General features: G+C 36.8%; 1 protein-coding gene across 1 annotated transcript; it reads right to left on the bottom strand.

Moving 5' to 3' along the window:
- Positions 1–3,067: 3,067 nt before the first annotated feature.
- Positions 3,068–24,265, bottom strand: USP38 (ubiquitin specific peptidase 38). Its single transcript, XM_039338950.1, has 10 exons — positions 22,950–24,265; positions 20,246–20,378; positions 17,344–17,473; positions 17,061–17,162; positions 15,418–15,576; positions 14,549–14,742; positions 13,459–13,552; positions 12,448–12,554; positions 10,104–11,439; positions 3,068–3,398 (listed from the first exon to the last, which is right to left on the bottom strand). The coding sequence occupies exons 1-10, from the start codon at positions 23,671–23,673 to the stop codon at positions 3,237–3,239; spliced, it is 3,141 nt and encodes a 1,046-aa protein (XP_039194884.1). The 5' UTR covers positions 23,674–24,265; the 3' UTR covers positions 3,068–3,236.
- Between the last annotated feature and the right edge of the window lie 469 nt (positions 24,266–24,734).

Here is a 24,734-nt window from a genome sequence, read left to right as displayed (position 1 = left end):
AAAAAATGGCAGTTGTCCTCAAGTCTGTTGGCAAGCAGTCAAAGCATTTGATTAGCAACAAGAAAAACAATATACTGGAGTACCTAGTTCTTTGGCTCTTATGTTGCAGGTGCTGCAGGTTCATTTTGGTGTTTTTTTGCCTATATTGGAGGCAATATGGACAGAAACACAAACAAACCTACAAGAGAAAATCCAAAGTTCCTAATTATTAGGACCACATACTTATTTTTTTCTTTTTACTAATGTAAAGTTTTAAAAACCACTGTGAGTTATTTTTATCTTCCATAATTTACTAAAAATATTTGAACAACACTAGCACAGGCAAATAGACAATGGCTGAATTCTTGGATAATGAGTGTAATTTGTTTTTAGTTTAATGCATCTTTGGTGTAATACAAATCAAGTCAGTGTTACAACTCTTTGTGCCCTTCAAAATAGCATTGTTAAAAATCACATATTTTAGTAAGACGTGTATATTAATTCTACACTGGGCTCACAAAACTACTTTGACTTTCAAACCCTGATGCCACCGAAGTCTCTTCTCCCAGTACTCAAATGTTCTTAACTGTGTTTCCAAAACTTGCATACTCACTTGATCTGCAACAGGATATGAGGAAAAAAATCTAGATAAGGTTGCATGTAGGAGGAAAAAAGTCAAATTCTCCTGACAGCTACCACACACCTAGCAAATATGATCCTAAGAGGTTTAATCTCAGCAATATACATAAAGCTTCACTTCCAATTTTTAAAACAGCGATGTTAATTTTCAATGCAAAAAGTTTTAACCAGTGTTAGTACTAAAAACATGAACAACTACTATATTTTTGGAACCATTAGACTTTACTTTTGGAGAAGCTAACACTTTTCAAAAATTCATGAACTTCATATTAAACAAGAAATTAACATCTCATGTTCTACACTGTTCTTCAGATTCAGAAAATGTTGTACTTTGTTACAGTATGGCAAGGCACATAAAAACTCTTCCTTCAAAGCAAGATGTATTCCCTGAAATAATTTTAAAATCCTTAAAACAATAAGAAATGCTACAAATGTTTTTCTTTTTTTCTCCAAAAACTCTCTCTACAAGATAACACCCATTTAGAAAAGTGACTTAACAAGCACGTGAAATTGATTTTTTACACACTTGTACTTGTAATACAAATATATAGAATTAGAGCTTTTGTTATTCTGGGTTACATTGTTTAAAAGATTAGATTTCCATTTAATAGTTACAGTATCATTTCTAATGCCTTTGACAATTTACATATTTAAGAAATAAAACAAAATAAAAACAAAAAACACAAGCACTGTTGGTGTCACACAAACATGTCTTTTTTGAAATATTTTATCACTGGACTTGGAATTAAATGTTTAAGTGCTTTTATCTGATCTACAGTCAGGTCCAGAAATATTGGACACCACCACAATGGAGTTGGAATGAAACAAACACAATGTGCTTTAACTGCAGACTGTCAGTTTTAATTTGAGGGTATGTACATCCAACTCAGGTGAACAGGGTAGGTCTTACAGCAGTTTGCATATATGCCTCCCACTTGTTAAGGGACAATTGGCTTCTCAGCTGTTCCATGGCCAGATGTGTGATATTCCCTCATTACCCCAATTACAATGTGCAGATAAAAGGCCCAGAGTTCATTTCAAGTGTGCTATTTGCATTTGGAATCTGTTGCTGTCAACTCTCATGATGAGATCCAAAGAGCTGTCACTATCAGTGAAGCAAGCCATCATTAGGCTGAAGAAGCAAAACAAACCCATCAGAGAGATAGCAAGAACATTAGGCGTGACCAAAACAACTGTTTGGAACATTCTCAAAAAGAAGGAACACACCGGTGAGCTCAGCAACACCAAAAGACCCGGGAGACCACGGAAAACAACTGTGGTGGATGACCGAAGAATTCTTTCCCTGGTGAAGAAAACACCCTTCACAACAGTTGGCCAGATCAAGAACACTCTCCAGGAAGTAGGTGTATGTGTGTCAAAGTCAACAGTCAAGAGAAGACTTCACCAGAGTGAATAGAGAGAGTTCACCACAAGATGTAAACCATTGTTGAGCCTCAAAAACAGGAAGGCCAGATTACAGTTTGCCAAACAATATCTAATAAAGCCTTCACAGTTCTGGAACAAGATCCTATGGACAGTTGAGACCAAGATCAACTTGTACCAGAGTGATGGGAAGAGAAGAGTATGGAGAAGGAAAGGAACTGCTCATGATCCTAAGCATACCACCTCATCAGTGAAGCATGGTGGTGGTAGTGTCAGGGCGTGGGCATGTATGGCTGCCAATGGAACTGGTTCTCTTGTATTTATTGATGATGTGACTGCTGACAAAGCAGCAGGATGAATTCTGAAATGTTTCGGGCAATATTATCTGCTCACATTCAGCCAAATGCTGCAGAACTCATTGGACGACCCTTCACAGTGCAGATGGACAATGACCCAAAGCATACTGCAAAAGCAACCAAAGAGTTTGTGAAGGGACAGAAGTGGAATGTTATGCAATGGCCAAGTCAATCACCTGACCTGAATCCCATTGAGTATGCATTTCACTTGCTGAAGACAAAACTGAAGGGAAAATGCCCCAAGAACAAGCAGGAACTGTAGACAGTTGCAGTAGAGGCCTGGCAGAGCATCACCAGGGATAAAACCCAGGGTCTGGTGATGTCTATGCGTTCCAGACTTCAGGCTGTGATTGACAGCAGAGGATTTGCAACCAAGTATTAAGAAGGGAAAGTTTGATTTATGATTATTATTCTGTTCCATTACCTTTGGTCCCTTAACAAGTGGGAGGCACATATGCAAACTGCTATAAGTCCTACCCCGTTCACCTGAGTTGAATGTACATACCCTCAAATTAAAGCTGACAGTCTGCAGTTAAAGCACATTGTGTTTGTTTCATTCCAACTCCATTGTGGTGGTGTATAGAGCCAAAGATGTTCGAATTGTGTCAATGTCCCAATATTTCTGGACCTGACTGTATATTGGTTTTTAAAAAGTTTAATTCCTTTTTTGGCCAAGTGTATCTTTCCAAAAAACAAGTGAATTTAAGAGGTAGATTTCTCCATGATGCACTTATTTATTTCAAATAAAAACAAAAAACAAAAGTTTTTAGAACAAAAAAATCACATCTTGAAAAAAGCTTGGGACATTATTTAATACAGTTAGTAACATAACAGTCCTGTGCAGGAATCAAAGCTATTTAGAAACCAATGCAATCTTCCTTAAAATACAAGCCTGCCAACAGTACTAAATCCTCCCCCACCACCTCCACCGGTTGGACCACAACTCCCTGGGGGATCATTGTCATCAAATCCATTTGGCCGAAAAGAACACGAAGCTGCAGATGCTTCTAGGGCCTGGGTTCGAGCGCTAAGCTCTTGTTCCTAAAAGAAAAAAAAATGAATGCTAGTCATACACACAGACATTAATTTTTAAAAAAAGTGATAATGCAAATTTCAGGGGAAAAAATAGGAAACAGAATTCTACATATGACATAGCTATATCAAATATTTTTACACAAGACTTCTTCAATGGTGACCCTATAAATGTAAAACAAACACCCCATAAAATAAACCAAAGTATCCATTTGTTTTACTAGTTTTAGAAACCTGTTTTAAACTTAAGGACACTTGTAACTATTCCAGAACATTTCAAATTTCGTGAATGAAGGTACATATATGTGTCCCAGGGTAATGTTACAGGATCCAATCTCAGTCGGTCACCAGGATCAAAGGTTTATTCTTCCAAATTTTTGGACTCCTGCTAGGGCCCATCCGAGACAGAACCTCTGTCTCTCCAGAAAATGTGCACTATGCATTGTATGGTGCCCGGGTGTGGGTTTAGCTGTTAATTAGGGTTTTGATGGCTGGCTATTTATTATGACAAAAGTGCCATCCATGTAGCAGTGCCAAAATTTGGGGTGTAATTTTGAAAAATACAGTGCTGTTGTTTGCACAGGAGTGTTTATGCAATGTCTCTAGATATTGGAGATCCCACGGGTGTTCCTTTAATTTGCTCATATATTTCCTTTTTAAACACGAAAAAGATTCGTTCACAGTACTGGAGTAGATTCATAATTTGTATCCTAGTTAGGTTGTTTTGATCTGTATTGTACTCTTCTAGTTTTCAGTTTATCACTTTATATGGTAAATGGGGAGGGATGGATGTAAATAAAGACATCATGTCAAAAGAGATCAAGATCTCTTTTGATCTTATCAGGAACCAGATTTGGTTGTGCCATAGGTTTGCCACCATTGATTTAGGGCAGTGGTTCTCAACCTTTTTAATGCCGCGACCCCCAACTGGTTGTAAGCTGACGACTACCCAACCGATCTTAAGTCGAGGACTACTCACCTGGTGCAGCACTGTTTGCAGAATGGGACTTTTGGCGGGCTCAGCAGGGCAGAGACAGCCTGGACAATTCCTATTGGCTTTTGAAAGCCAATAGAATTAGCCTCTATTCAAGAGAGTCTATTCTATTGGCTTTCAAAAGCCAATAGAATAAAAGGGAGTAGCACAGCTAAGGAAAAGGGGAAAAAAATGGTGGACTGTGTTGTTGGCGACCCCCGTGAAATGGTCGTTCGACCCCAAATGGGGTCCCGACCCACAGGCTGAGAACCACTAATTTAGGGTGTAGGCAGAATTGTTTACTAAATTACCAGAGACAATTAAGAACATCAAATACTAGTCTTGCAGGAATCCTGTATAAATTCTTTGGCAATCTTTCTGGAGTATATTTTCAGTTCTGTTAAACCATGAATTAAGATGTATAACAGATCAAGGACTCAAATGATCAGTACGTCTATCCTATTGTTATTCCCATTGAGTATTGCATTTATGAACTGGTAGAACTGTATAACATTTTGAATGAGTCAATAGATTCAACAGAGCATTGACTAAATCAAGCCACTGAAGCAGATTTCTTAATCAAGTGAAATGGATCCAAAGAACTTCAGAGTTTGGGTAATTTTTGTGATTCTTACAAATAATATACAGTGTAGTTACTTCAGCATAAATATTATGATTTCTGACACTGATACACACAATTGGGCAGTAGTTTATTTGTTCATTATATCTACTAATCAGCTCTTTTACATGAGAAGGGCTAACCTTACTTAGGGTTTCTTTCACATTCTTTAATATGGCCAGTCTCAAGCCTTAATTTTACTCTCTCTTGTACTAATGGAATGTACTCATCCTGCAAACACAACTGGAAATTCAACTCAGTTTTCAGAATTATAAATATAGATTCAGTTATTAATTAACTAGCTATATAGAGCCACCCATTTGACTTATGACCTTGGATGGCAAATAAATCAAAATTTAAAATATCAACAATAATTACCACATTTAACTTCCTGGTCTAATTACCAGAGAAATTGTCAAGTTTTTAATGTATTATAGAAGATCATCAGGATCAGGGACATTTCAATATTGGGGCTATTTTACAAAACAAATGCAACCACAGAGATGTGCATTTCCTGTTTAATTGAGAGAACTCAATAATGCCCTTCTTGTCAGACCTCATTGGAAGCCATAAGAAGTAGATGAGTATGGTTCCTTTACTTTTAAACTCTGCACAGCTAGAAAAGTTTTAAGCCTCTTTGTTCTTCAAAAATAAGACTGTTGTGTATAAGAGTGTGGTGTAGAAGCACAGGTAACACCTTTTCTATTTTGTTATGGATTGCCCATCATTATGGCATTGTAACTGTACTAACATCCTTCCGCTGCCATGTCTGGCTAACCCAAGATATTACAGGTAAACCATATCCTTGATGCAACCAGGGATTCCATTATACCAAAAAGTGAAGTGAAACTGCTTCAGACATTCAAAATTTTCTCATTATAAAGACAAATCTTTTTTTTCCAAATGAAATCTTGAACTGGTGTCAATCCAACTGAACTATGCTGAATTTTAAATCACAAAGTTGAACCTTCAAATTTCCAATTCTAGTCTAACCTGATTCACATAGTACTGACCAGATTCCTAGACTTTCCAATAGGAATTTATTTTGAGACTTACCTAACCTGGGTTTTGTGGATAAAATCTATTTATCATCAAGTTAATTTTTCACTTCCACTGAAACCATAGCTTTACAATGAATTAACAGACTTTATTGCAGTCAGTCAGGGAGGTTTCCAAAATTATTGGACAATTTAAGTGAATTAGACTTCGCATTCTTCAATTACATTGGATAGTGAGATAGGAGCATATAAATTTAATAAATAAATGTATATGGAATTTCTTATTCTAACACCAAGGTAGCTAATTCTGTACCAGCATTAATTTGCTTTTTTTGGACGCAGGACTGAGCTATTTTTGGATACCTCCTGGAGGAAAGAGAAAATGAGGCTGTCCTCGGAAAATCTGGCACCACTTAAGGAAGTTCTTAAGATTAATGTCTCTTGAGACTATGTTAAAGATGCTGCAAATGATCGAAACCATTGGAAAACATTCACTGCCCAATATGCTCTGTAGAAGAACTTGATGATGATAATGACTTAAGCCGTTTTTGAGGGTAAGTTGGTATGTAGACAAAAATACGCCCAATTGAAAAACTGACACATTACTTGACTGCTTTTAACAAATTGTTTCCTACTTTCACTTATCCACATAAATATCCAAATTATGGGCTTCCGGTTTGTGATTTCGGCACTGGTGGACTTGCAGAGCGATCACTCCATCTGCTGTCCAGTTTTGTCCCGCCAGGGGACCCTGAAAAGAGTTGGAAGTCACCCTGGAGGCGCGACGAGCGTGAAGATGACTCCCGAGCGATCGTGGAAGGGCGACAGCCCTCCCGATTGATCCCGGGCAACTCCTTGAACTGACAGGGAAAAGATCGGCCATTAACATGACCCATCACTAAGCCGTTACCAGCGAAGGCCAAAATTACTAACAAGTACTTCGAAAGCACCGTGGAGGAATTGGGTGAGATCTTACCTTCTTTGTACCCCAAGTATCTTCCTGTAAAAAGCTTCTTAATTGCTTCCCCCTTTGAGGAGAGAGGGAAGGGAATGTTCTCCTCCCACCCTCTAAAATGGCAGTGTTTGTTTACCTCCGGGACATCAAAAAGAGCCAAGGTGGCGCAGCAGTTAGAGTGCAGTACTGCAGGCCACTTTAACTGACTGTGTTCAGCAGGTCAGCGGTTCAAATCTCACCGGCTCAAGGTTGACTCAGCCTTCCATCCTTCCGGGGTAGGTAAAATGAGGACCCAGATTGTTGGGGGCAATGTAAATATATATATATATTGCTTACTGGTGTACACCGCTTAGAGAGTGCTTGCACTTAAAGCGGTATATAAGTCCCCTAAATAAATAAATAAATAAATAAAGCCTTGAAAAGAACAGCTAAATAATTGGATTTGCATCTATTTGATATTCAGGGACCCAAAAAGGTCCTACTTTTACGGGGATTTGCTACTCTATCTACACGTAAAAAAGATGAAAAAGAACTTAAATTGGACAAAAACCTAGCTTGGGAGGACATCTTGTGGTGAAATATGGTACAGCAAGTGAATATTCTTGATAAAAAGACCTGCTCATAGCCCAGATCTGTCCTTTGTATTATCTAAAAGAGATTAAAAGCTGAGAGAACAGCTGGGCGGTAAAATTGCTTTTTAGGACTGTGGAGGTGAATACTCACTGACTCTCGCTTAATAAATAGCCTTCACTAAAAGACCATTTATAGCCATATCAGAAATGGAGGAGGACCAACAACAAATTTAGGCTAATTACAAACTTATACTTGAAAAAATTCTTGAAGCTACTGAGATAATTAAAGCTAGACTGAAAGACAAAGGTACCAGCTTAAACCTACAAAGCGAAACCCTGATTGCAACCAAAGAACTTACAATTCAAAAAACAATAGAAGCAGAAGAAATTAATACCAAGAAAGAGGACTTTAAAGAACAGCAAGTACAATGTACTGAAAATCTAGACAACCAAACCCTGATTGCAAATAAAGAATCTACAATCCAAAAAACAACAGAAGCGGAAGAAAGTAATATCAAGATCGAGGGTGCTAAAAATCAACAAGTACAGCCTACTGAAAACCTAGACAACCAAACAACAACTGTAAAAGTGGATATGACTTTCTACTTACACCAGAAGAAACCTGAGGAAAAAGACCAGATTGAATTGAAGACAAAAGTACTAGAGCAAATATGGGGATCTGGGCCACCAGGGTGACAACTTAACAACCATAAATGGGCCAATTCCTGTGGAAAATTGATAACTAGATGGTCTCCTTTGATTCAACTACAAGAATGGAGATCTATCTGATGATCTAAACGCATTGGTATGGAAGCCTGGTTGGCATAAAAAGAAAGCTAGAGTTAGATTTTAAAAATGGGGTCTTTTGATTTATTAGAGAGGATCCAAAGTCTCAACTAATGGCTAAAGGGAGATTTTGAGATGAAGGGAAATATGTTTATTAGATTTAACTATTGTTGGAAAATGATAAAAAATAAGGGATTAATTGGCTTAATATTAAGGATTTAGATTTATAAGGGAAATGAAAATTAACTATTAGGAAATAGCTTTGAATTATTGTTTAGCCCAGATAACATATAGACAATGGATTTGAGACAATAAAGGATACTCCGTTAGTAAGTGATGTACTAGGAGAAATAGAAAATGTCTATCAAATAACATAAGAATATATTTAAGTAAGTAATAGTGTATTTTAGATATAATTTTTATGTAGTGAAATAAAAGAAATTTGGGTTACCTGAAATTTAAATACTATGGATATTAAAGGTTAAATTGGAATACTGTAATTAAAAATTAGGTAAAATTTAAATACAGGATGTGGATATGTATAAGCATAAATATATTGATAAATGTTTTAACTGAGCTTGTTATAATTACAAATTTACTAGCTTAAATATGATATAGCAAATGTTAAGAGAAATAGAGAAGGATTTTTTTGATGATGTAACCTGAGATATGTACTAAAGATTTTGTTATTGTATTATTGACTACCCAATCACCACGCTGCTTTCTAAATACTTAAATGTAAAACTGGAAAACCAATAAAAACTTGTTATATTAAAAAAAATCCAAATCATGATTTATCACTTCATCTATATGACCAAGTAACTCTGCACCTAAAATCACATTTGTATGGCTCAAATGCCATATAAATATTGCAATTTTCAAATTCTTCTAAGATTTTTCCTTGATCCATTTTTCCCTGTCATCTTCTGTATATAATCCTTCTGTCTAGTCATTTTCCTTATTGTCTCACTCTCTTGACACTTATCACCTTAGTTCTCACATGTGCTTCTGAAATCGTGGAGTATACTTAACATATGCTAAGATTTTGTAATTTTGCCCAAGTCAATTTCAACTGATTCCACTTCAAACTTTTTCAGGTTAGAATTATTCAAAGATAGTGTGTGAGTCACCAGAGTCGCACATGTGAAATGGTCAGCTATATATCGTATTTCTAAACCATGCAAATCATCTCCGAAGTCGGAGGTCGTCTTATACACCGAGTTGTCTTATACGCCGGAAAATACGGTAAATTGAATAAAAAAATACATTGAGATATATGTTAACCTGACAACTCTAAGAATATTCATTAAATAATGGAAGGTCAAGAGCTGACAGGTACTGGTATTCCCCACGTTGACTCCTACTCTTTGTTTTTAAAAAAGAATTGAAGTATACTGCTGAGGTAGAGATTTATACTTGCCATATTGAAAAATATGAACACTTTAGTAAATTCTCAAATCAACCTAAACCTTTTTGTCAAATTGAATTTTAAATTGTGGTTTACAGTATCTTGAATTTTAAATGACTTCATTTTATGTAAAGCCTTTAATTCTATAATCATAATATTTATATATTCAACAAATGCAGATCAGATAAAATTCCACTCAGATTCACCTCAATCTGTGAGATGGGTGAAAAATAAATAATAATAAAATACTTTATAAAGCAATCTATAACATTATCTTAACAATGCTGGTTAATCAGAATAATCTGCCCAGATTTGTATTCCCAATCTTGTATTATACTGTCCACATTTACAGTTTACATTAACTACAGAACTGATTTCCTTCAGATTAATATCTGCACCTTACCTGCAAATACAGCTTATTATCTTTTGTAATTGCATCCATAAGTTCTTTCTGCAGAGGGGGATCTCCATTGATCCAGACTCCACTGGCTGATTTAGTACTGATAGTCCCAGCATTATTTTGTTTTTTGTAAAACAGCACATAAGCAGTATCTTTGGGGAATCTACTCGTAATTTTTTGGACTGATTGAAATGAGGTGAATGTCACTCTGCTGTCATTAAATAGAAACCATTCCTTTGACACTTCATTTTCATCCAGACCCTTTTCAGTAGCTGTAGTTAAATTGCTCTGAGGATAAGCTAAAGCCAGAGTTTGGGACTGATCAAAAGATCCCAGTGAAGACCCTGAATTAGCAACATTTCTTGCATAAGAATAATAATGCCCACTTTCAGAAGATATGCCAGAGTGTACAACTACAGAACTTAATACATAAGGGATTAGTTGAGGGCAACCAACTTCTTCAGCACCAGAAGGCTTTAGCTTTTTAGCCAGATTCTCCCCTGTATCAGAAAACTCAACACTCATAGACCAAATGCCTGACAATGTACTTAAGGATGAGAGAGTTCTATTAACAGGTAATTCTAGAACAAGCGGAAGAGACACATTATCTAGGATTTTGCGCCTAATATGACACTTGGGATCATATGAAAATCTCAAAAGAGTCAGGATGAGGTATTCTGGCTCCTCTACAATTTGCATAATTTTTTCTGCATTTTGTAAGGAGGCACATTTTTCACAAAAGTATTTGTTATCCCCTTTAAGAACTTCAGGTGCCAAAAAATAATTTAGCAAATCAGTAACTGAAGGAGTAACTTCACTGATGTGTTTCTTCAAGTTATCCCCAAGTTCAGTCTTACAGATAAAAGGATCGGTAACATTTTCAGAATTTGAGTCAGTGGGGAGATCTTTCAAAGTCCCATCATTTGTGATCATTTCACAGGAATCACCAACGGTGACCACACCAGATGGCATCTCTGTCATGGGGCTCAATGCCCTAGCATTGACCTGTTCCATGGCGTCATCTTTCTCATCAGATAAATGTTCTACAGTTGGCGGACCAACATTTTTAAAGAATACTGGAGGACAAAAAGCAAGTGAAAGATCTGTGAAGGCTTCTTCTTTATGAGAAGTACTTTTGCAATTTAAACAGCATATGCTTGTTTGCAGTTTCCCTCGAAACATTTTTTCTATCAAGGTTCTCTCCTCTTTCATGGAACATGATTGCTTGATATACAGTGGAGATTGGTTGGCTACTTCTTGGACCAGGGACTCTTCATTCATATCCTCAGAAAACTTTGACGAAGACAGAATTTTCAAGGTTCTCTCTTCTTCATGTAGCCTTAGGGAAAAAAAAATTCTATTCAAATTATATTGTTCTCCACCAGTTTACCTATTTGATAATTACTATGTTTCAGTATGCTTATACATACAACCAGTTATTTACTAGGCAAATCTAGTGTGGAAAAAAATAGAGTTAGTCCTTGACTTACAAAAGTTCATTTAGCGACCATTCCAAGTTACAACAGCACTGAAGTTTTTCACACTTATGACCATTGCAGCATCCTCATAGTCAAAATAGATCATAGATCAAAATTCACACGCTTGACAACTGACTCGTATTTATGACAGTTGCAGTGTCCTGGGGTCATGTGATTACATTTGGCAACCTTCTTACACGCGAAGTCAATGAGGAAGCAGATTCACTTAACCACCGGATTATTAACTTTACATCTGTAGTGATTCACTTAACGATTATGGCAAGAAAGATTGTAAAATGGGGCAAATTTCACTTAACAACTGTTTCGCTTAGCAACAAAAATTTTGGGCTCAATTGCGGTCGTAAGTCAAGAACTATTTGTACTTTGAATGCCGTCTCCCCAACTACAGATTAATATACTCTGCTCCATTGCTTTAATTCTAACAGTTACTTTACTTTAGTTTATTACGGTGGGGTAATGTTTGTGCTGTTTGGCATATCATATGAATTTTGTAGACAAACATCCCACTGCAGAGATTCAAATGGAAACAGAAACTGAAAACCAAGATTGTATTGAAAGAGACTATGACTGAGATGTCACACATGTCAAAAGCAAAGCATGTTATTTCAAACTATATAAAATTCAATTATTTTATTTTTAAGTAATAGTTGTCTTTACAAATATACCATATTTTTTGTACCTGAAGATTGGGAAGACTGCTTCAGGTTTTGCAGCTCTCTGTGGAAGAAGCTTATGGTGAATACTTCTTACCCAACAAAGTTACAAGAAATGCATTGCCTATAACGTATTTTGCATATAAAATGTATTTAAAAATAACATCTTGGATAATGAATTCTGATTATCATTACCTGTCTAGCAGGAACCTAAGATATTCGGAGCAGTCCTGCTGAGATCTAGAAGTAAACCAAGGAGGCCTAGATGCCTCAAAGAAAAGGCGAGGAGCATAGGCATCCCTCTAAATTAAAAAAAAAAAGACAAAACAAATTTGAAATACTGGCATTATTCTACAAAGCAATTCATAATTTGTAAAAACAGAAATCAAGTGAATAGGAGGCAAATATAGTAGATGTCAGCCTTAACAGGTATATCAGATAGGAAACAGACCTTATAAGCTACTTCTAATTTATTGTAAGGCTACATTAACAGAATTTTGCAAATCTAAAAGTACAAATCTTCAACCATATTTCATTTAAAACCTGAGAAGTTAGGGAGAGTTATGTAGCTGCAGGATGTACCTTCTTATCTGATTGTTCCCTAGACATGATCTCTTCACCCCACTTCTCAAAGTCTTTCTCACATACTTTTACATAGTGGAAAAGCTAAGGATTAATGAACTGTTCTGACAGCAGAAGAATCCAAATATGTAATATCTATTTCCCAATTCATGTTAAAATTCAATCTTAAATATTAATTTAGAATAAAAAGTATATTTGAAATACAGGAAAAATAACAATAAAGACACCTAATGAAATTTCATGTATTGAAGTGCAATGAGAATTGTTTAATGTTCTTTTCCAAAGCAATTTTGGACATTAATCTTAACCCCCTAATGTGTTACTTTAACTTGTGGGGGGAATGTTTGAATAAAACATTTGATTATACTGAATTTAAAATTACTGTTTTATAAGTGCACCTTATAATTTTACAAGCACAGTATCAGTATAATGCTCAGTTTCAACAAATCTGCATTTTTCCCAGAAGTATCCAATTCTTGTTTCAAAATTTCAGAGATGAAACAAAATTGTCTGCATTTTCTACTGATTTATAAAAAATGCAAATATTCCACAATCAATTCTACACATAAATAAGGCAAACCTCCCTTTTTTGCAATATTACTTTAATTTTCAGAATACACAAACCTGTGTATGAGCAAGAAATGCAAAAAGATGTTGTAATTTTCTCATTAGTGAATTGCACCCATTTAGATTTAATGATAGCACATGTCTTCTGAAACTGCAAAAGATGAGATCATAAAGTTTTCAGATACAAATTTATACAAAGATACTCTGATGTTTCAAGAGTATTTACTAAGCTAATTTAAAATAATTTAACTATGTACGAAATCATATTAGCAATATGAGACTGTTCAAATTTGAATTAAATCTTAATACTAAACCATACTTTTGAAGAACAATTTAATCGCTTTCGGAAATGATTTTGTTTTGGTTTGAAATTTAGAAGAAAAAAAAAACAGCCTTCAATAAATTGTCCAATTATAAATAATGCAGAAGGGACGTCTTTAAATTTCCTCTAGTACAGATATAAGTTTGGGGTCCCTAATCCCCGGGCCATGGATTGGCACTAGTGTGCAATCTGTTGGGAACTGGGCCACGCAAGCGCCAGGAAAGCACGTGAAGCTTTTTTTGCATATGTGCAGGGTTAGGTTACATGCGCGTAACCATCCCCTCCCGCTGCTGCCCACCTCTTCATTGTCTTGTTGCTGCCTGCTGCCCACCCCTGGTCCACAGACCCAAAAAGGGGACCACTGCATTAACTCATACAGAAAGCTATATAAATGCCAGAATCATAATGTGAACTGAGGCATGGAAACATATTCTGCTACTTACTCAGATTCTTACTGCTATATTCAAGCCATCAGAGAACTAGTAGTAGAAATAATAACTTAAATTTATATGGCATTCAACTTCCAGCAATTCTGGGCATTTACAAATTGTTCAAAACATTTAAAAACAAGAAATAAAACAAGGAACACAAAACAAGGAAACAAACATGGCAAAGAAAACAAGCCTAGATTGTAACAAGGAAAGGGAAGATAATGGGTGCCAGTTGTCCTCACCAACAGCTATGTCTTCAGGGCCCTTTGAAATGCCAGTATGGTAGAGACTGCTTGAATCTTATATTTTAAAAATGCCATATATTTTTCTAAAAAAGAAAACATACTGCACACATAAAAAGTTGCAACCTTAAAACAAATAGGATTAAACTTACTCTGTAGCCATGAATAGTGCTTGAATCACACTGTTCATGTAACAAGTATTTCCTAAATTAATCAGACCAGTCTTTCCAGTTTCAGATTTTCCAGAAAATCTAGACAGACAAGATTGCAAGGAACTGGACTGAAATGTCCAGGCACTCTGATTCAGTATCATCTTAATTTTTTCCTCATTGGGTTTGGAAAGCTCCTATAATGAAAACAGAGAGACAAGTTGAACAATGAGTATTATGCAATTGTTTTCATGACATTTACATCTACTAAAAGAGCAGTCAAACAGCCTATGTCCCACCAGTTTCAAATCTTAACAACTTCTCTGCTAAGAAAAGCGCCTATATATAAACTGACAACATATAAACATCTTGTTCATCATGATATATTTTTTTTCTTTCTTGCACTGCAAATCAAGGATTAAAGCTAAGTGCTCACCAACCCCTCTTGTGGAAGTTTATTACATAAATCTAAACACGTATTATCTTCTAAAACACTATTCAATTCCCGTGATAACAAAAATGTGAAAATCTTTTTCCTAATCTGGAAATCTTTGGGCTAGTTTAAACAGCAATATCTGATATAAAGAATTAGCTAAAATAATATTTTCTTTTTAATAATTAATAGCCAAAAAATACCTCTATGAAAATCTTACCATGTTGAAGTAAAAATATACATTACCATTTTCTTTTATGGATAAAACAACTCAAGATCTTATTTAAAAGATTTACATTAATGATGTACATTTACCTGCTTACTGATTTCAATGTTTTTAAAGACATCAGTTATCCAAAAATAACTGATACAATTTTATGCATAAGAATAAAAAATGATGTTTAAGCCCTTCAGTACTGAAATATTTGTATTTGCATACCTTTATTGCTTCTAGAATGGGTTCATAAAGTTCTGGGAATCCAGAGTAATGGTACATCATACAGTGCATTAATTCACTCAGCTGTTCTAAGAATGCTGTGCTGGTAGGCAGACCATTACTTTTGACCAATATTACCAATTTAACCACATGTGGAACAATCTAATTTTAAAATAAATAGATTAATGATTGGCTTGCTGGTTGAACATAACACATTTTAAAGACAATTACTATATTATGAAGTCAGAACATAATAATTAACTATGGTATTTCTATTTACCTGAACATCTTAATTGATCAGTTTATCTTTATTCTTTAAATGAACAATTTCAAGTTAAGAAACATAATTTCATATTTTACTGGGATTGAAATCAGGATAGCCACTGCTAATACATTGTTGCCCTACGTGCTGTGATTGAAACATTTAGTAACTTTTTAAAATATATGGTTAAGTCTGCAAACATATAAAACATTCTATGTTTTATGAGCTCTTCCTGAAATTAATTTTACAGTTCCATAATTTTCCACATCTGCTAGCAAATAAGGAAAAACCTTATGAAAGTGCTAAAAAGAACACTCCATCTTTTTAGAATTAGCAGAGTACAACTTGACCGTTCATTCCTATAATTTTTAGTTTAATTTGAATTATTGCTAAATTATAACTCATGCTGTTCTTTTTTTATTTTATTTTATTTTTATTCATTAATACAATTAAAACAACAATGGACAAACATGACATTCCAGAGTGAATTTTTCTATCAGTTCCTATCATAGTACAAAAATTTTATAATTTTATAATTTTTTGTTCTTAACCTCTATATAAACCTCATCTTTTATACAATACAATTATATATACAATTATATGTACAGTTATGTATATCTTTTAGTTCTACCATTAGTTTGAAGTCCGAGCAGTTCTTAATTCATACCAGCGGTAAAATTTGCCCCAGATTTCGAAGTATTCGTGTTCCGTTTTGTCTTTCATAATCATTGTAAGCCTGTCCATCTCAGCACATGTTAAAATTTTATGCAGGATCTCTTCTTCCGTTGGGGTTTCCTTGTTCCTCCAATTTTGAGCAAAAACCAGCCTGGAGGTTGGTTATAAAGAACTCATGCTGTTCTTTATAACAGACCTCTGTAGCAATGTAACAAATAAAATGAATTGCATCCAAGTTCACTGATGACAGACTATTTAAATTCAGTTAAAGCTTCAATGAAGCAAAATGGAAAAATAATTTTGATGATTTCACTTTCATTCTGTATCAGCCATTCCTATTCCATGAGGTTATCAAGATAGGAATATCAGAGGGGACATACATTTTTACACAGTCAAAGACATTTTGGCCACTAGAATAACATAATTTGATACAACCCAGTGTAAGATACAACACTCTTAGAAACAAAGTGTTAAGAACTTTATAGACATAAGGTTATAGACTTAATGGTTTTATGACATAAACCATTAAGATTGAGGAAGATAAAACTGAAGGTAAGAATCAATTGTAATATAATCAAAATTTATGTTTCATTTTTTTCTGGGTTGTAAGGATATGATTTTGGCTTTACTGATATAATAGTGAGATGTCCTGCTTACAGGTATTTTCTTTCTCAGTGACAATTTTAAAGCAAAAAAAGAAAAAACTCACCAAATGAAAAGCCTCTGGAGAATGCTGAAAACTGAGCAACATATGGGAAAGGACAGCCAAAGCACCAGGTCTCACCAGAGGAAACCAAAGGCGATTAAATACCTTGCAGGAAAAGGAAGAATTGTTATTAAAAATAAGAAATGTACAGAAGTATTATAATTCTGTATCATATATTTACAAATACACAGATTAAAGTGAAGAATTTTTATAAAAAAGCAATCCGTTTACAATTTTATTACAACATCAACTAAAAGTCTAATAATCATTGAGTAATAATACTTACCAATTTAATCTTAAGCAAAGTAACATCAATAAGGATAGTAAACTTCTGAACTGCAGCCAGTCCTTTCAATAATGCTATCACCCAGGTCTCCACATGCTGAGCTAATGGCCAGGACAACCAATCAATCATCCTGAAAAGTGATGAATTTCTCTTTTTTAGTATTTTAGCTGCAAAATCTATATCCCAGTTACTCAATTTCTGAACTCTGGTACTGGTTTTCATATTATATCAATTATATGAAGGTCATGGGTTACCCTGAGACCATATGATGCTCTGGCTGAGGGAAAAACTTTGCCAGATAGCTCTTTTCCTCTAGGGAAGCTATAGAAAAGATTCAATATTTTGTCTCTTGTTTCCCTCAAGGCAACACATATTCTGTTATTTGCAGTGCTCTATGGAATAAATTATATAGACATCACAATACAGTTTTGTTACATTAAGTAAACAAAACTATCAAAGTTCTTTACATCATCACCAATCCATCATCAAAACATCTATTATAGAAAAAAAACCAAATTCTTCATAGCATAATTTGATATTCCACAAATAATCTTCAAGTTAGATTTGCTATTAAGTCACAATATTCACCATTTTTGTAATTTTAAAATAATTTTTTCTCCCAGATTTGTAATCCCCAATAAACATGTTTCTACATTCTGTAATTACATGAGACCTCCATTAAGTTTTCTTTGGAAAGCAGAAGTGCTACTGATTTTTGTTGGAAAAATAAGTTTCATGATTTAATTTTTAAAAATGTTAATTTCTTCCCCATTTCCTAACATTAGGTTAGTTGCTAGGAAAGCTGCATTACCCATCATCCTAGGTAATGTAGAATAAATAAAATGAAAAACCCCAAGAAAAAAGGTGGCTAATCAAGTAAGGACACCTGAGAGGGCTAAGGAAATGTCTACAAGAAAATATGAGGAACAGTAGTTCTAAATTCTTCACACGTTTAGTACAGGAGTTCAAAAAAGATTTGAAATTACAATGAAACACAAACCTTTTCTAAGAATTCTCAATTTTTGATTACTGTTCCTTTTGTCAATCACAATCCACCTTCAAAAGTATCCTCATTTCTAATGAAATGGCAATATTTTCCTAAGCCATGCATGGACTTTGTCTACAGTAGAGCCGAGGTGGCGCAGCAGTTAGAGTGCAGTACTGCAGGCCACTTTAACTGACTGTGTTCAGCAGGTCAGCGGTTCAAATCTCACCGGCTCAAGGTTGACTCAGCCTTCCATCCTTCCGGGGTCGGTAAAATGAGGACCCAGATTGTTGGGGGCAATGTAAATATATATATATATTGCTTACTGGTGTACACCGCTTAGAGAGTGCTTGCACTTAAAGCGGTATATAAGTCTCATAAATAAATAAATACAGTAATTAAAATATATAGGCATATTTTGTGCAGTGAGCTTTTGTAATCACAGAAAAAGTATTCCCATATAAAATAGATACCATACAGTCAGCACACCTTTTAATAACTTTTTAGCTAACGGAAAATAAAATATGCTATTGTACTCCTATGTATTCTATTTTGGAAGAAAAGATAGGAAAGGAAAAGATAAATTTCTTATTTAGAGGGCTAGCTTACTGCATGGCCAATTTAAGCTGCCTAAATTAATGCAAAAGGAATTTTATCCGACTGTGGTACAGCTGGATTAGTCTGGAGTTGAACATGCTTAAAACTGTAGAAATGAAGAGCGGATTTTAGGAGGAGCCCTTCTCTTTTACCATTTCTTACTATATTTGACAGAACAGTATCAGCAATAGAGTCCTTCAGTTTTTGAGATCTATAATTTCCCAGGACTTGCGATGGATGCTTAACATTAGAACCATCATTAAAAAGGCACAACAAATAATGTTCTTCCTGTATCAACTCAGGAATTTCAGACTGTTCCAGGGGTCTGATATAGCTTTACAAAGGAATTACTGAGTCTGTTATTTGTACTTCAATAATTGTCTGGTTTAGTAGAGCAACCCAACAGGACAGGTACAGACTTCAACTGATAGTCAAGACTGTAGAAAGAACAACTGCAATCAGCTTTCCTTCCATAGAAGATCTGTATATTACACAAATCAGAAAGAGGTTGAAATTATATCTGCAGATACCTCACATCCTGGACATAAACTATTTTGCCTCAGGGTAGTGCTATAGGGCCTTGTATGCCAAGACAACTAGACAAAGGGACAGTTTTTTCCTCATGCCATCACTCTGCTGAACAGAGTGCTTCTCGCAGTTTCCATCTAATTTGTATGCATATTAAACCATGCAGTGCGGTTGTGGCATTATTTATCCTTTTCATTATCTTCATTTCCCCATTTTATTGGTATTATATTATTCTCTCTGTTGCTTGCAAGTACATGGAGTCCTTCTGTACTGGACATAAATTCCTTATGTTTCTAATTACACTTGGCCAAATAAAGTATTCCATTCCAAATACAAATCCAACACAGTAAACACCATGTTCAGATATATGCAGATTTAGTCTGCATATTAACTAGAATGGGCTTGGTTATCTGAAGGATTACCTCCGCCTGATTGTAGTTGTGCCATTAAGTCTGACAGAAGAGGCATGCTTCAGGTCAGGTTTAGTAGGGAATGCTATGTGTTGGGTCCTGAGAGCCTTTTCTGTTGTGATATCCATGCTTTGTGACAGTAGGCCATACAATAGTTATGTTAATTTGTCATTGTTTTTACTCATCTGCTATTTATATGTATATTGTCGGTATTTTTTTGTTTTGTTTGCTGTGGTTTCAATACTACACACTATCCAGAGCGATGAACTTGAAATAAGCAGTGATATAAATTGAAATAATAATCTTTCCTTTAAAATGCATGTAATAAACAAGATGCTTAATTAAGTTAACAAGTACTCTTTTGCCAGACTGAATACTATACCTGCATAAAGCTTGTGTCATACTTGCATCTTTTACATTTGGATCTGTGGTAAGGCTTCCAATCAGGACTGTAATCATTTGTAAAGGGATATGCTGCACAAGACTTGCCAAAGCAACTGAAGGTTCAGAAGTATCTATAATTACCAAGCATATAAGAAATTATTATACATGACTTCTACTTTTTTCCCTTAAGATTTGAATCAATTTTAAAAGGCCATGTTTCAACTTTAACCATATTCTGAACCAATTCAAAGTTCTCAGACTCCTCAAACCCAAATGGAGTGATATTCAGTAGAAGCTCTTTGGTGGAAGGATAAAAGATACTGTTGGAGCATTGCTTCCTACTTTCATCTGGAGAAAAGCCGAGGAAACTACAAGAGTACTAGAAAAATCAGCTCTTTCCTTTCCTCTAATGGGGCTTTCCTATATCATAGATCAGCTCACAGGTAGTCTGGATATAACATAGTTTGGTTTAGTGGTTTGGCACTAGGCTAGAAATTGAGTTCTAGTCCTTAGGCATGAAAGCCAGCTTGGTAACCTTGGGTCAGTCACTCTCTTTCAGTCCAGCCCATCTCATATGGTTGTTGTGGCGAAATAGAAAAAGGAAGCAGTATTTTATGTAATTATCATCTTGAATTATTTATAAAAACAATATAAAGGCAAAATAAAAATAAATTTCTGACTAAAACAATTCATAGAATTTATTTACATTTTTGTATGTAAATTTGTCTCACACTCATTGTTGTATATTCTGTGACACTACTATAAAAAGGACACCAGCTTCAATATCCATTATTCTACTTTAGCAAATGCTACAGTTCCGACACAGTCATGTTAAAAAGAAAGTACACCCTCTGAGTTACATGGTTTTATGTATCTGGACATAGTAAAAATCATCTGGTCCTAACCTCTAGATCAGGGCTTTTCAACCAGTGGTACAGGTTCCACCTGTGGTACATTGGCACCTGGCAGGTGGTACGCAACCATCCTAGAAAAGTGGTAGCATGGGAGGGGAATGAGCTGAACTGGCGGCAGCACCACACAAGCCTGAGTGAAAGATGGCTGGAGCTGCAGGGCTGTCAGGGCTCAGCAGAACTGCCAGGAGCAGCGCCAGGCTCCAGCTGGAGCTCAGTGCTGATCCTGGTGCTTCTGCTGAGCCCTGAAGAAGCACCAATCAGCTGGAAAGCAGCATTGATTCTGGTGCTTCTGCTGAGCCCAGAAGTGCCGATCAGCTGGAATGTTGCAGCATCTCCAGGGTCTTGTGGTTTACATTCAGATGCTTGGCAACTGATTCATATTTATGATGGTCACAGTGTCCCAGGGTCATGTGAAGTGACCAAATTCTGCTGCAACCACCCAGCAGATGGGTGGAATAAAAACCAAACACCCCCCCACCCCCACTGCCAATCCTCAGCAGAAATGCTCACAACAATGAAAAACTTGGACAGGAGGAAGAGCGCCGTCGGGTGGGCAGGCAGGTGTCTTGCTCGGCTGTGGCTTGGGGGGCACTTTTTTCAGTGCCATTGTAACTTAGAACAGTCACTAAGTAAACTGTTGTAAGTCAAGGACTACCTGTACTTTATCACTTTTTCTTTTTTTGCTCAAGTTTTTGACACCTTGCTAGGCAACTGGTAGTAGTTGGATATTGCCATATCCTAAAAGTGGTACAATGGGTGAAAAGGTTGATGAGCCCTGCTCTAGATGAACAACACATAACGTATTACACCATGGCATTTATTTTACAAAGAGAAAGTCAAAAGGAAAGCCAATGGAGAAGCCATAATTTATCTCTATGCAGATAGTACCAAAACAATGTACAACACAGCTGGGTGCTAGGAACTATTTACTTATATTTGTAAATATATTTAATTGATTAAATGAAACTAGTTCTACTAAAACTTTCTACTTATGTTAAAATCTCACATTTTGAAAAAAATGAGTGCACTTTAAAACTATGCAGCCACTCAATGACATTTAATATTAACTATATCATTAATAATTCCGTAATAATTTAAGTGACATAAACATTTCAAAAAAATAACAAAAACAAACTAATTCCTATCTCTCTCATCAAAGTAGAATCCAGTTTTCTCCAAACAGTGCCTGAATTATATTATGAATCAAAACCGATTACAAATCAAGGAAGTCATGGCATATAGGAATAAAAATATATACCTTGCTAATCTAATACTCTCCAAATATTTACATTCAGTTCTTCCTACTTTCCTCCAAGAACTTCTAAAATCTAGTCACCAGTTCTATTAATCAATATAAATGCTAAATAATTTAATCAATTATTTACCTATATGGTTTGAAACTTTAGCAACTTTGCTCTAATCAGTTATCACATCAGAACCATATTGACAGTAAAAATAATGTTCTGTTCCCCAATATTTAGCTAACATTTAAAAAAAATAACCAAAGACAGGTATAACATATTTGAGTTGCAAAAATCCAGAGAACACTAGAAAGCAGCAAAGGATTTCAGTTTTCAGTATCTCTGTGCTGCCATCCGGATTTTTGCAAACTAGATGTGGAAGCCTTAAACAGCTTTCTGCTCATCAACACCAGTCTTGTTCCTAGCCTTTCTGGAGCAGACTGGAATGCCTTTTCCGTATTTGATATCCCCCAGCTTCTGGTTTTTTACTTACAGAATCCCAATGGGATTAGATTCAACGGGAAGACCGAGGAAAACGTAAGCCTACCGGTGGAAGAGATGATGGCAAAAAGCTCCTGCAAGGAGGGCAGCAGCGTATCGGGTTCTGCTTTCCAGATGCTGCGCAGCAGATTGCTGACTTGGGTGACTTGGGAGACGTAGAGGCGTAGAGCAACTTCCCGGGTGCTTTGCGTCTGGAAGTGAGCAATACTGCGTACCAACTGCTGGCAAAAGGCGAGGGCGAGTTTTCTACCCCGGGGCAGACACTGAGGAAAGTCGCTGAGAAGCTGGCAAAGGCGAGCGCACAGAGAAGCCGGAGGCCTCTCGCTCACCAGACGTAACGCTTCCCTCTGGAGCAGCGCGAACAGCTCCAGCACTGCCGGGCAGCTAATGAGAAGTCGCAGGCCGGTCTGGACGTAGTCTAACACGCCGGGGTCCAAGTTGGAGCCAAGGCCGGGAGCAGGCGACGGAGGAGGGAGGAGAAGGCATGTGGGGCTTCCCCCGCGAAGCAAGGCCAGGATCAGGTCGCGCGTGAAGAAGGCCTCGAAGTCGTCGCGGTGGTGGCGAGCGTAGGCCTCGAGTACCTGCCGCCCGACCTGGCGCTGGAACTGGTCAGGGCCCTGCAGAATGAGGCGGGTGCTCAGGGCGAACATGGCCTGGCACTGCGGTCCGCTCAGCGGCGACTCAGCCGACTCCACCACGCGTTTCACTATCATCCGTTTCACCGCCAACGGATAGGACGAGCTCACCAACCCTTCCAAGATCTTCTCCATGGTGAACGCCGGCCCAGCATTGGCCACCCAGTCCCCTTCGGCCCTGTCCTTCGCTCCGCGGCCGCCCCTCAACCTCCCGGCCAGCAGCGACACCTCAACATCGGCCCGACCCGGTGTTTCTCAAGAGGCTTCTCAAAACCGAGATGTGGGAGGCACCAAACACCGGGGAACACGTGACCCGGAAGCAACAGAACAACGCATCGTCACGCCAGACGGGATATAGAAGACGGGCGGGCGTTCCAATTGCGCATAAACAAGTATTGTTCGGGGGACGGCCTGGCAGACGACGCGCCTGCGCTTTCCTCACTGCGCTGGAAATGCCGGAGGCCTTTTGCTTCAGCCGAGCCCGCAGCGTCGCACGAGGAAGAATGTGGTTGAAAGGGCGGAGGCAGTCGCACGAGGAAGAATGTGGTTGAAAGGGCGGAGGCAGAACTAGAGCAGGAAGTTAATGTGACGTTATTCGTAGTTCCCTGAGGAATTTTTTTGCAGGTAGTCCTGGACTTACAACAGTTCATGCAGTGACCGTTCGAAGTTACAACTGAAAAATGTAACTTATGACCATGCTTCACACTTATGACGGCTGCGGCATCCCCATGGTCACGTGATCAGAATTTGTCCGCTTGGCAACCGACTCGGTTGCAGTGTCAAGATCATGTGACCACCTTTTGCAATCTGCTCACAAGCAAAGTCAGTGGGAAACCAGATCCATTTAACTTAACAACTGCAATGATTCACTTAATAACTGGCAAGAAAAGTCATAAAATAGGGCAAAACTCACTTAACAAATTTCTTAACATAATTTTTGGGTTTTGTCGTAACTTGAGGACTACCTGTATTTGCTGATTAATTGGAAAGTTATAGATGTTGGAGGTGTAATATTTTGCTGTATCTGTTGATGGAAGACTGATGGGGCAGAATGACCCATGCTGACCTGGAATTGCTCTTTGTAAAAATGTATAGCTTTAAAAAAAAAAATGGTAGACCATTCATAATGGATGCTTCTTGCATGATAAGAGCTTTTGTCCAAAAAAGGAAAGAAATTGTTGAATCAGACAAAAGTC

This window comes from Crotalus tigris, unplaced genomic scaffold, assembly GCF_016545835.1.
Source record: "Crotalus tigris isolate CLP2741 ecotype Arizona unplaced genomic scaffold, ASM1654583v1 scf7180000017725.2566008, whole genome shotgun sequence".
Classification (NCBI taxonomy): domain Eukaryota; kingdom Metazoa; phylum Chordata; class Lepidosauria; order Squamata; family Viperidae; genus Crotalus; species Crotalus tigris.
The sequence above is the reverse complement of the archived record's forward strand: the minus strand, read 5'-3'. Positions and strand labels throughout refer to the sequence as shown.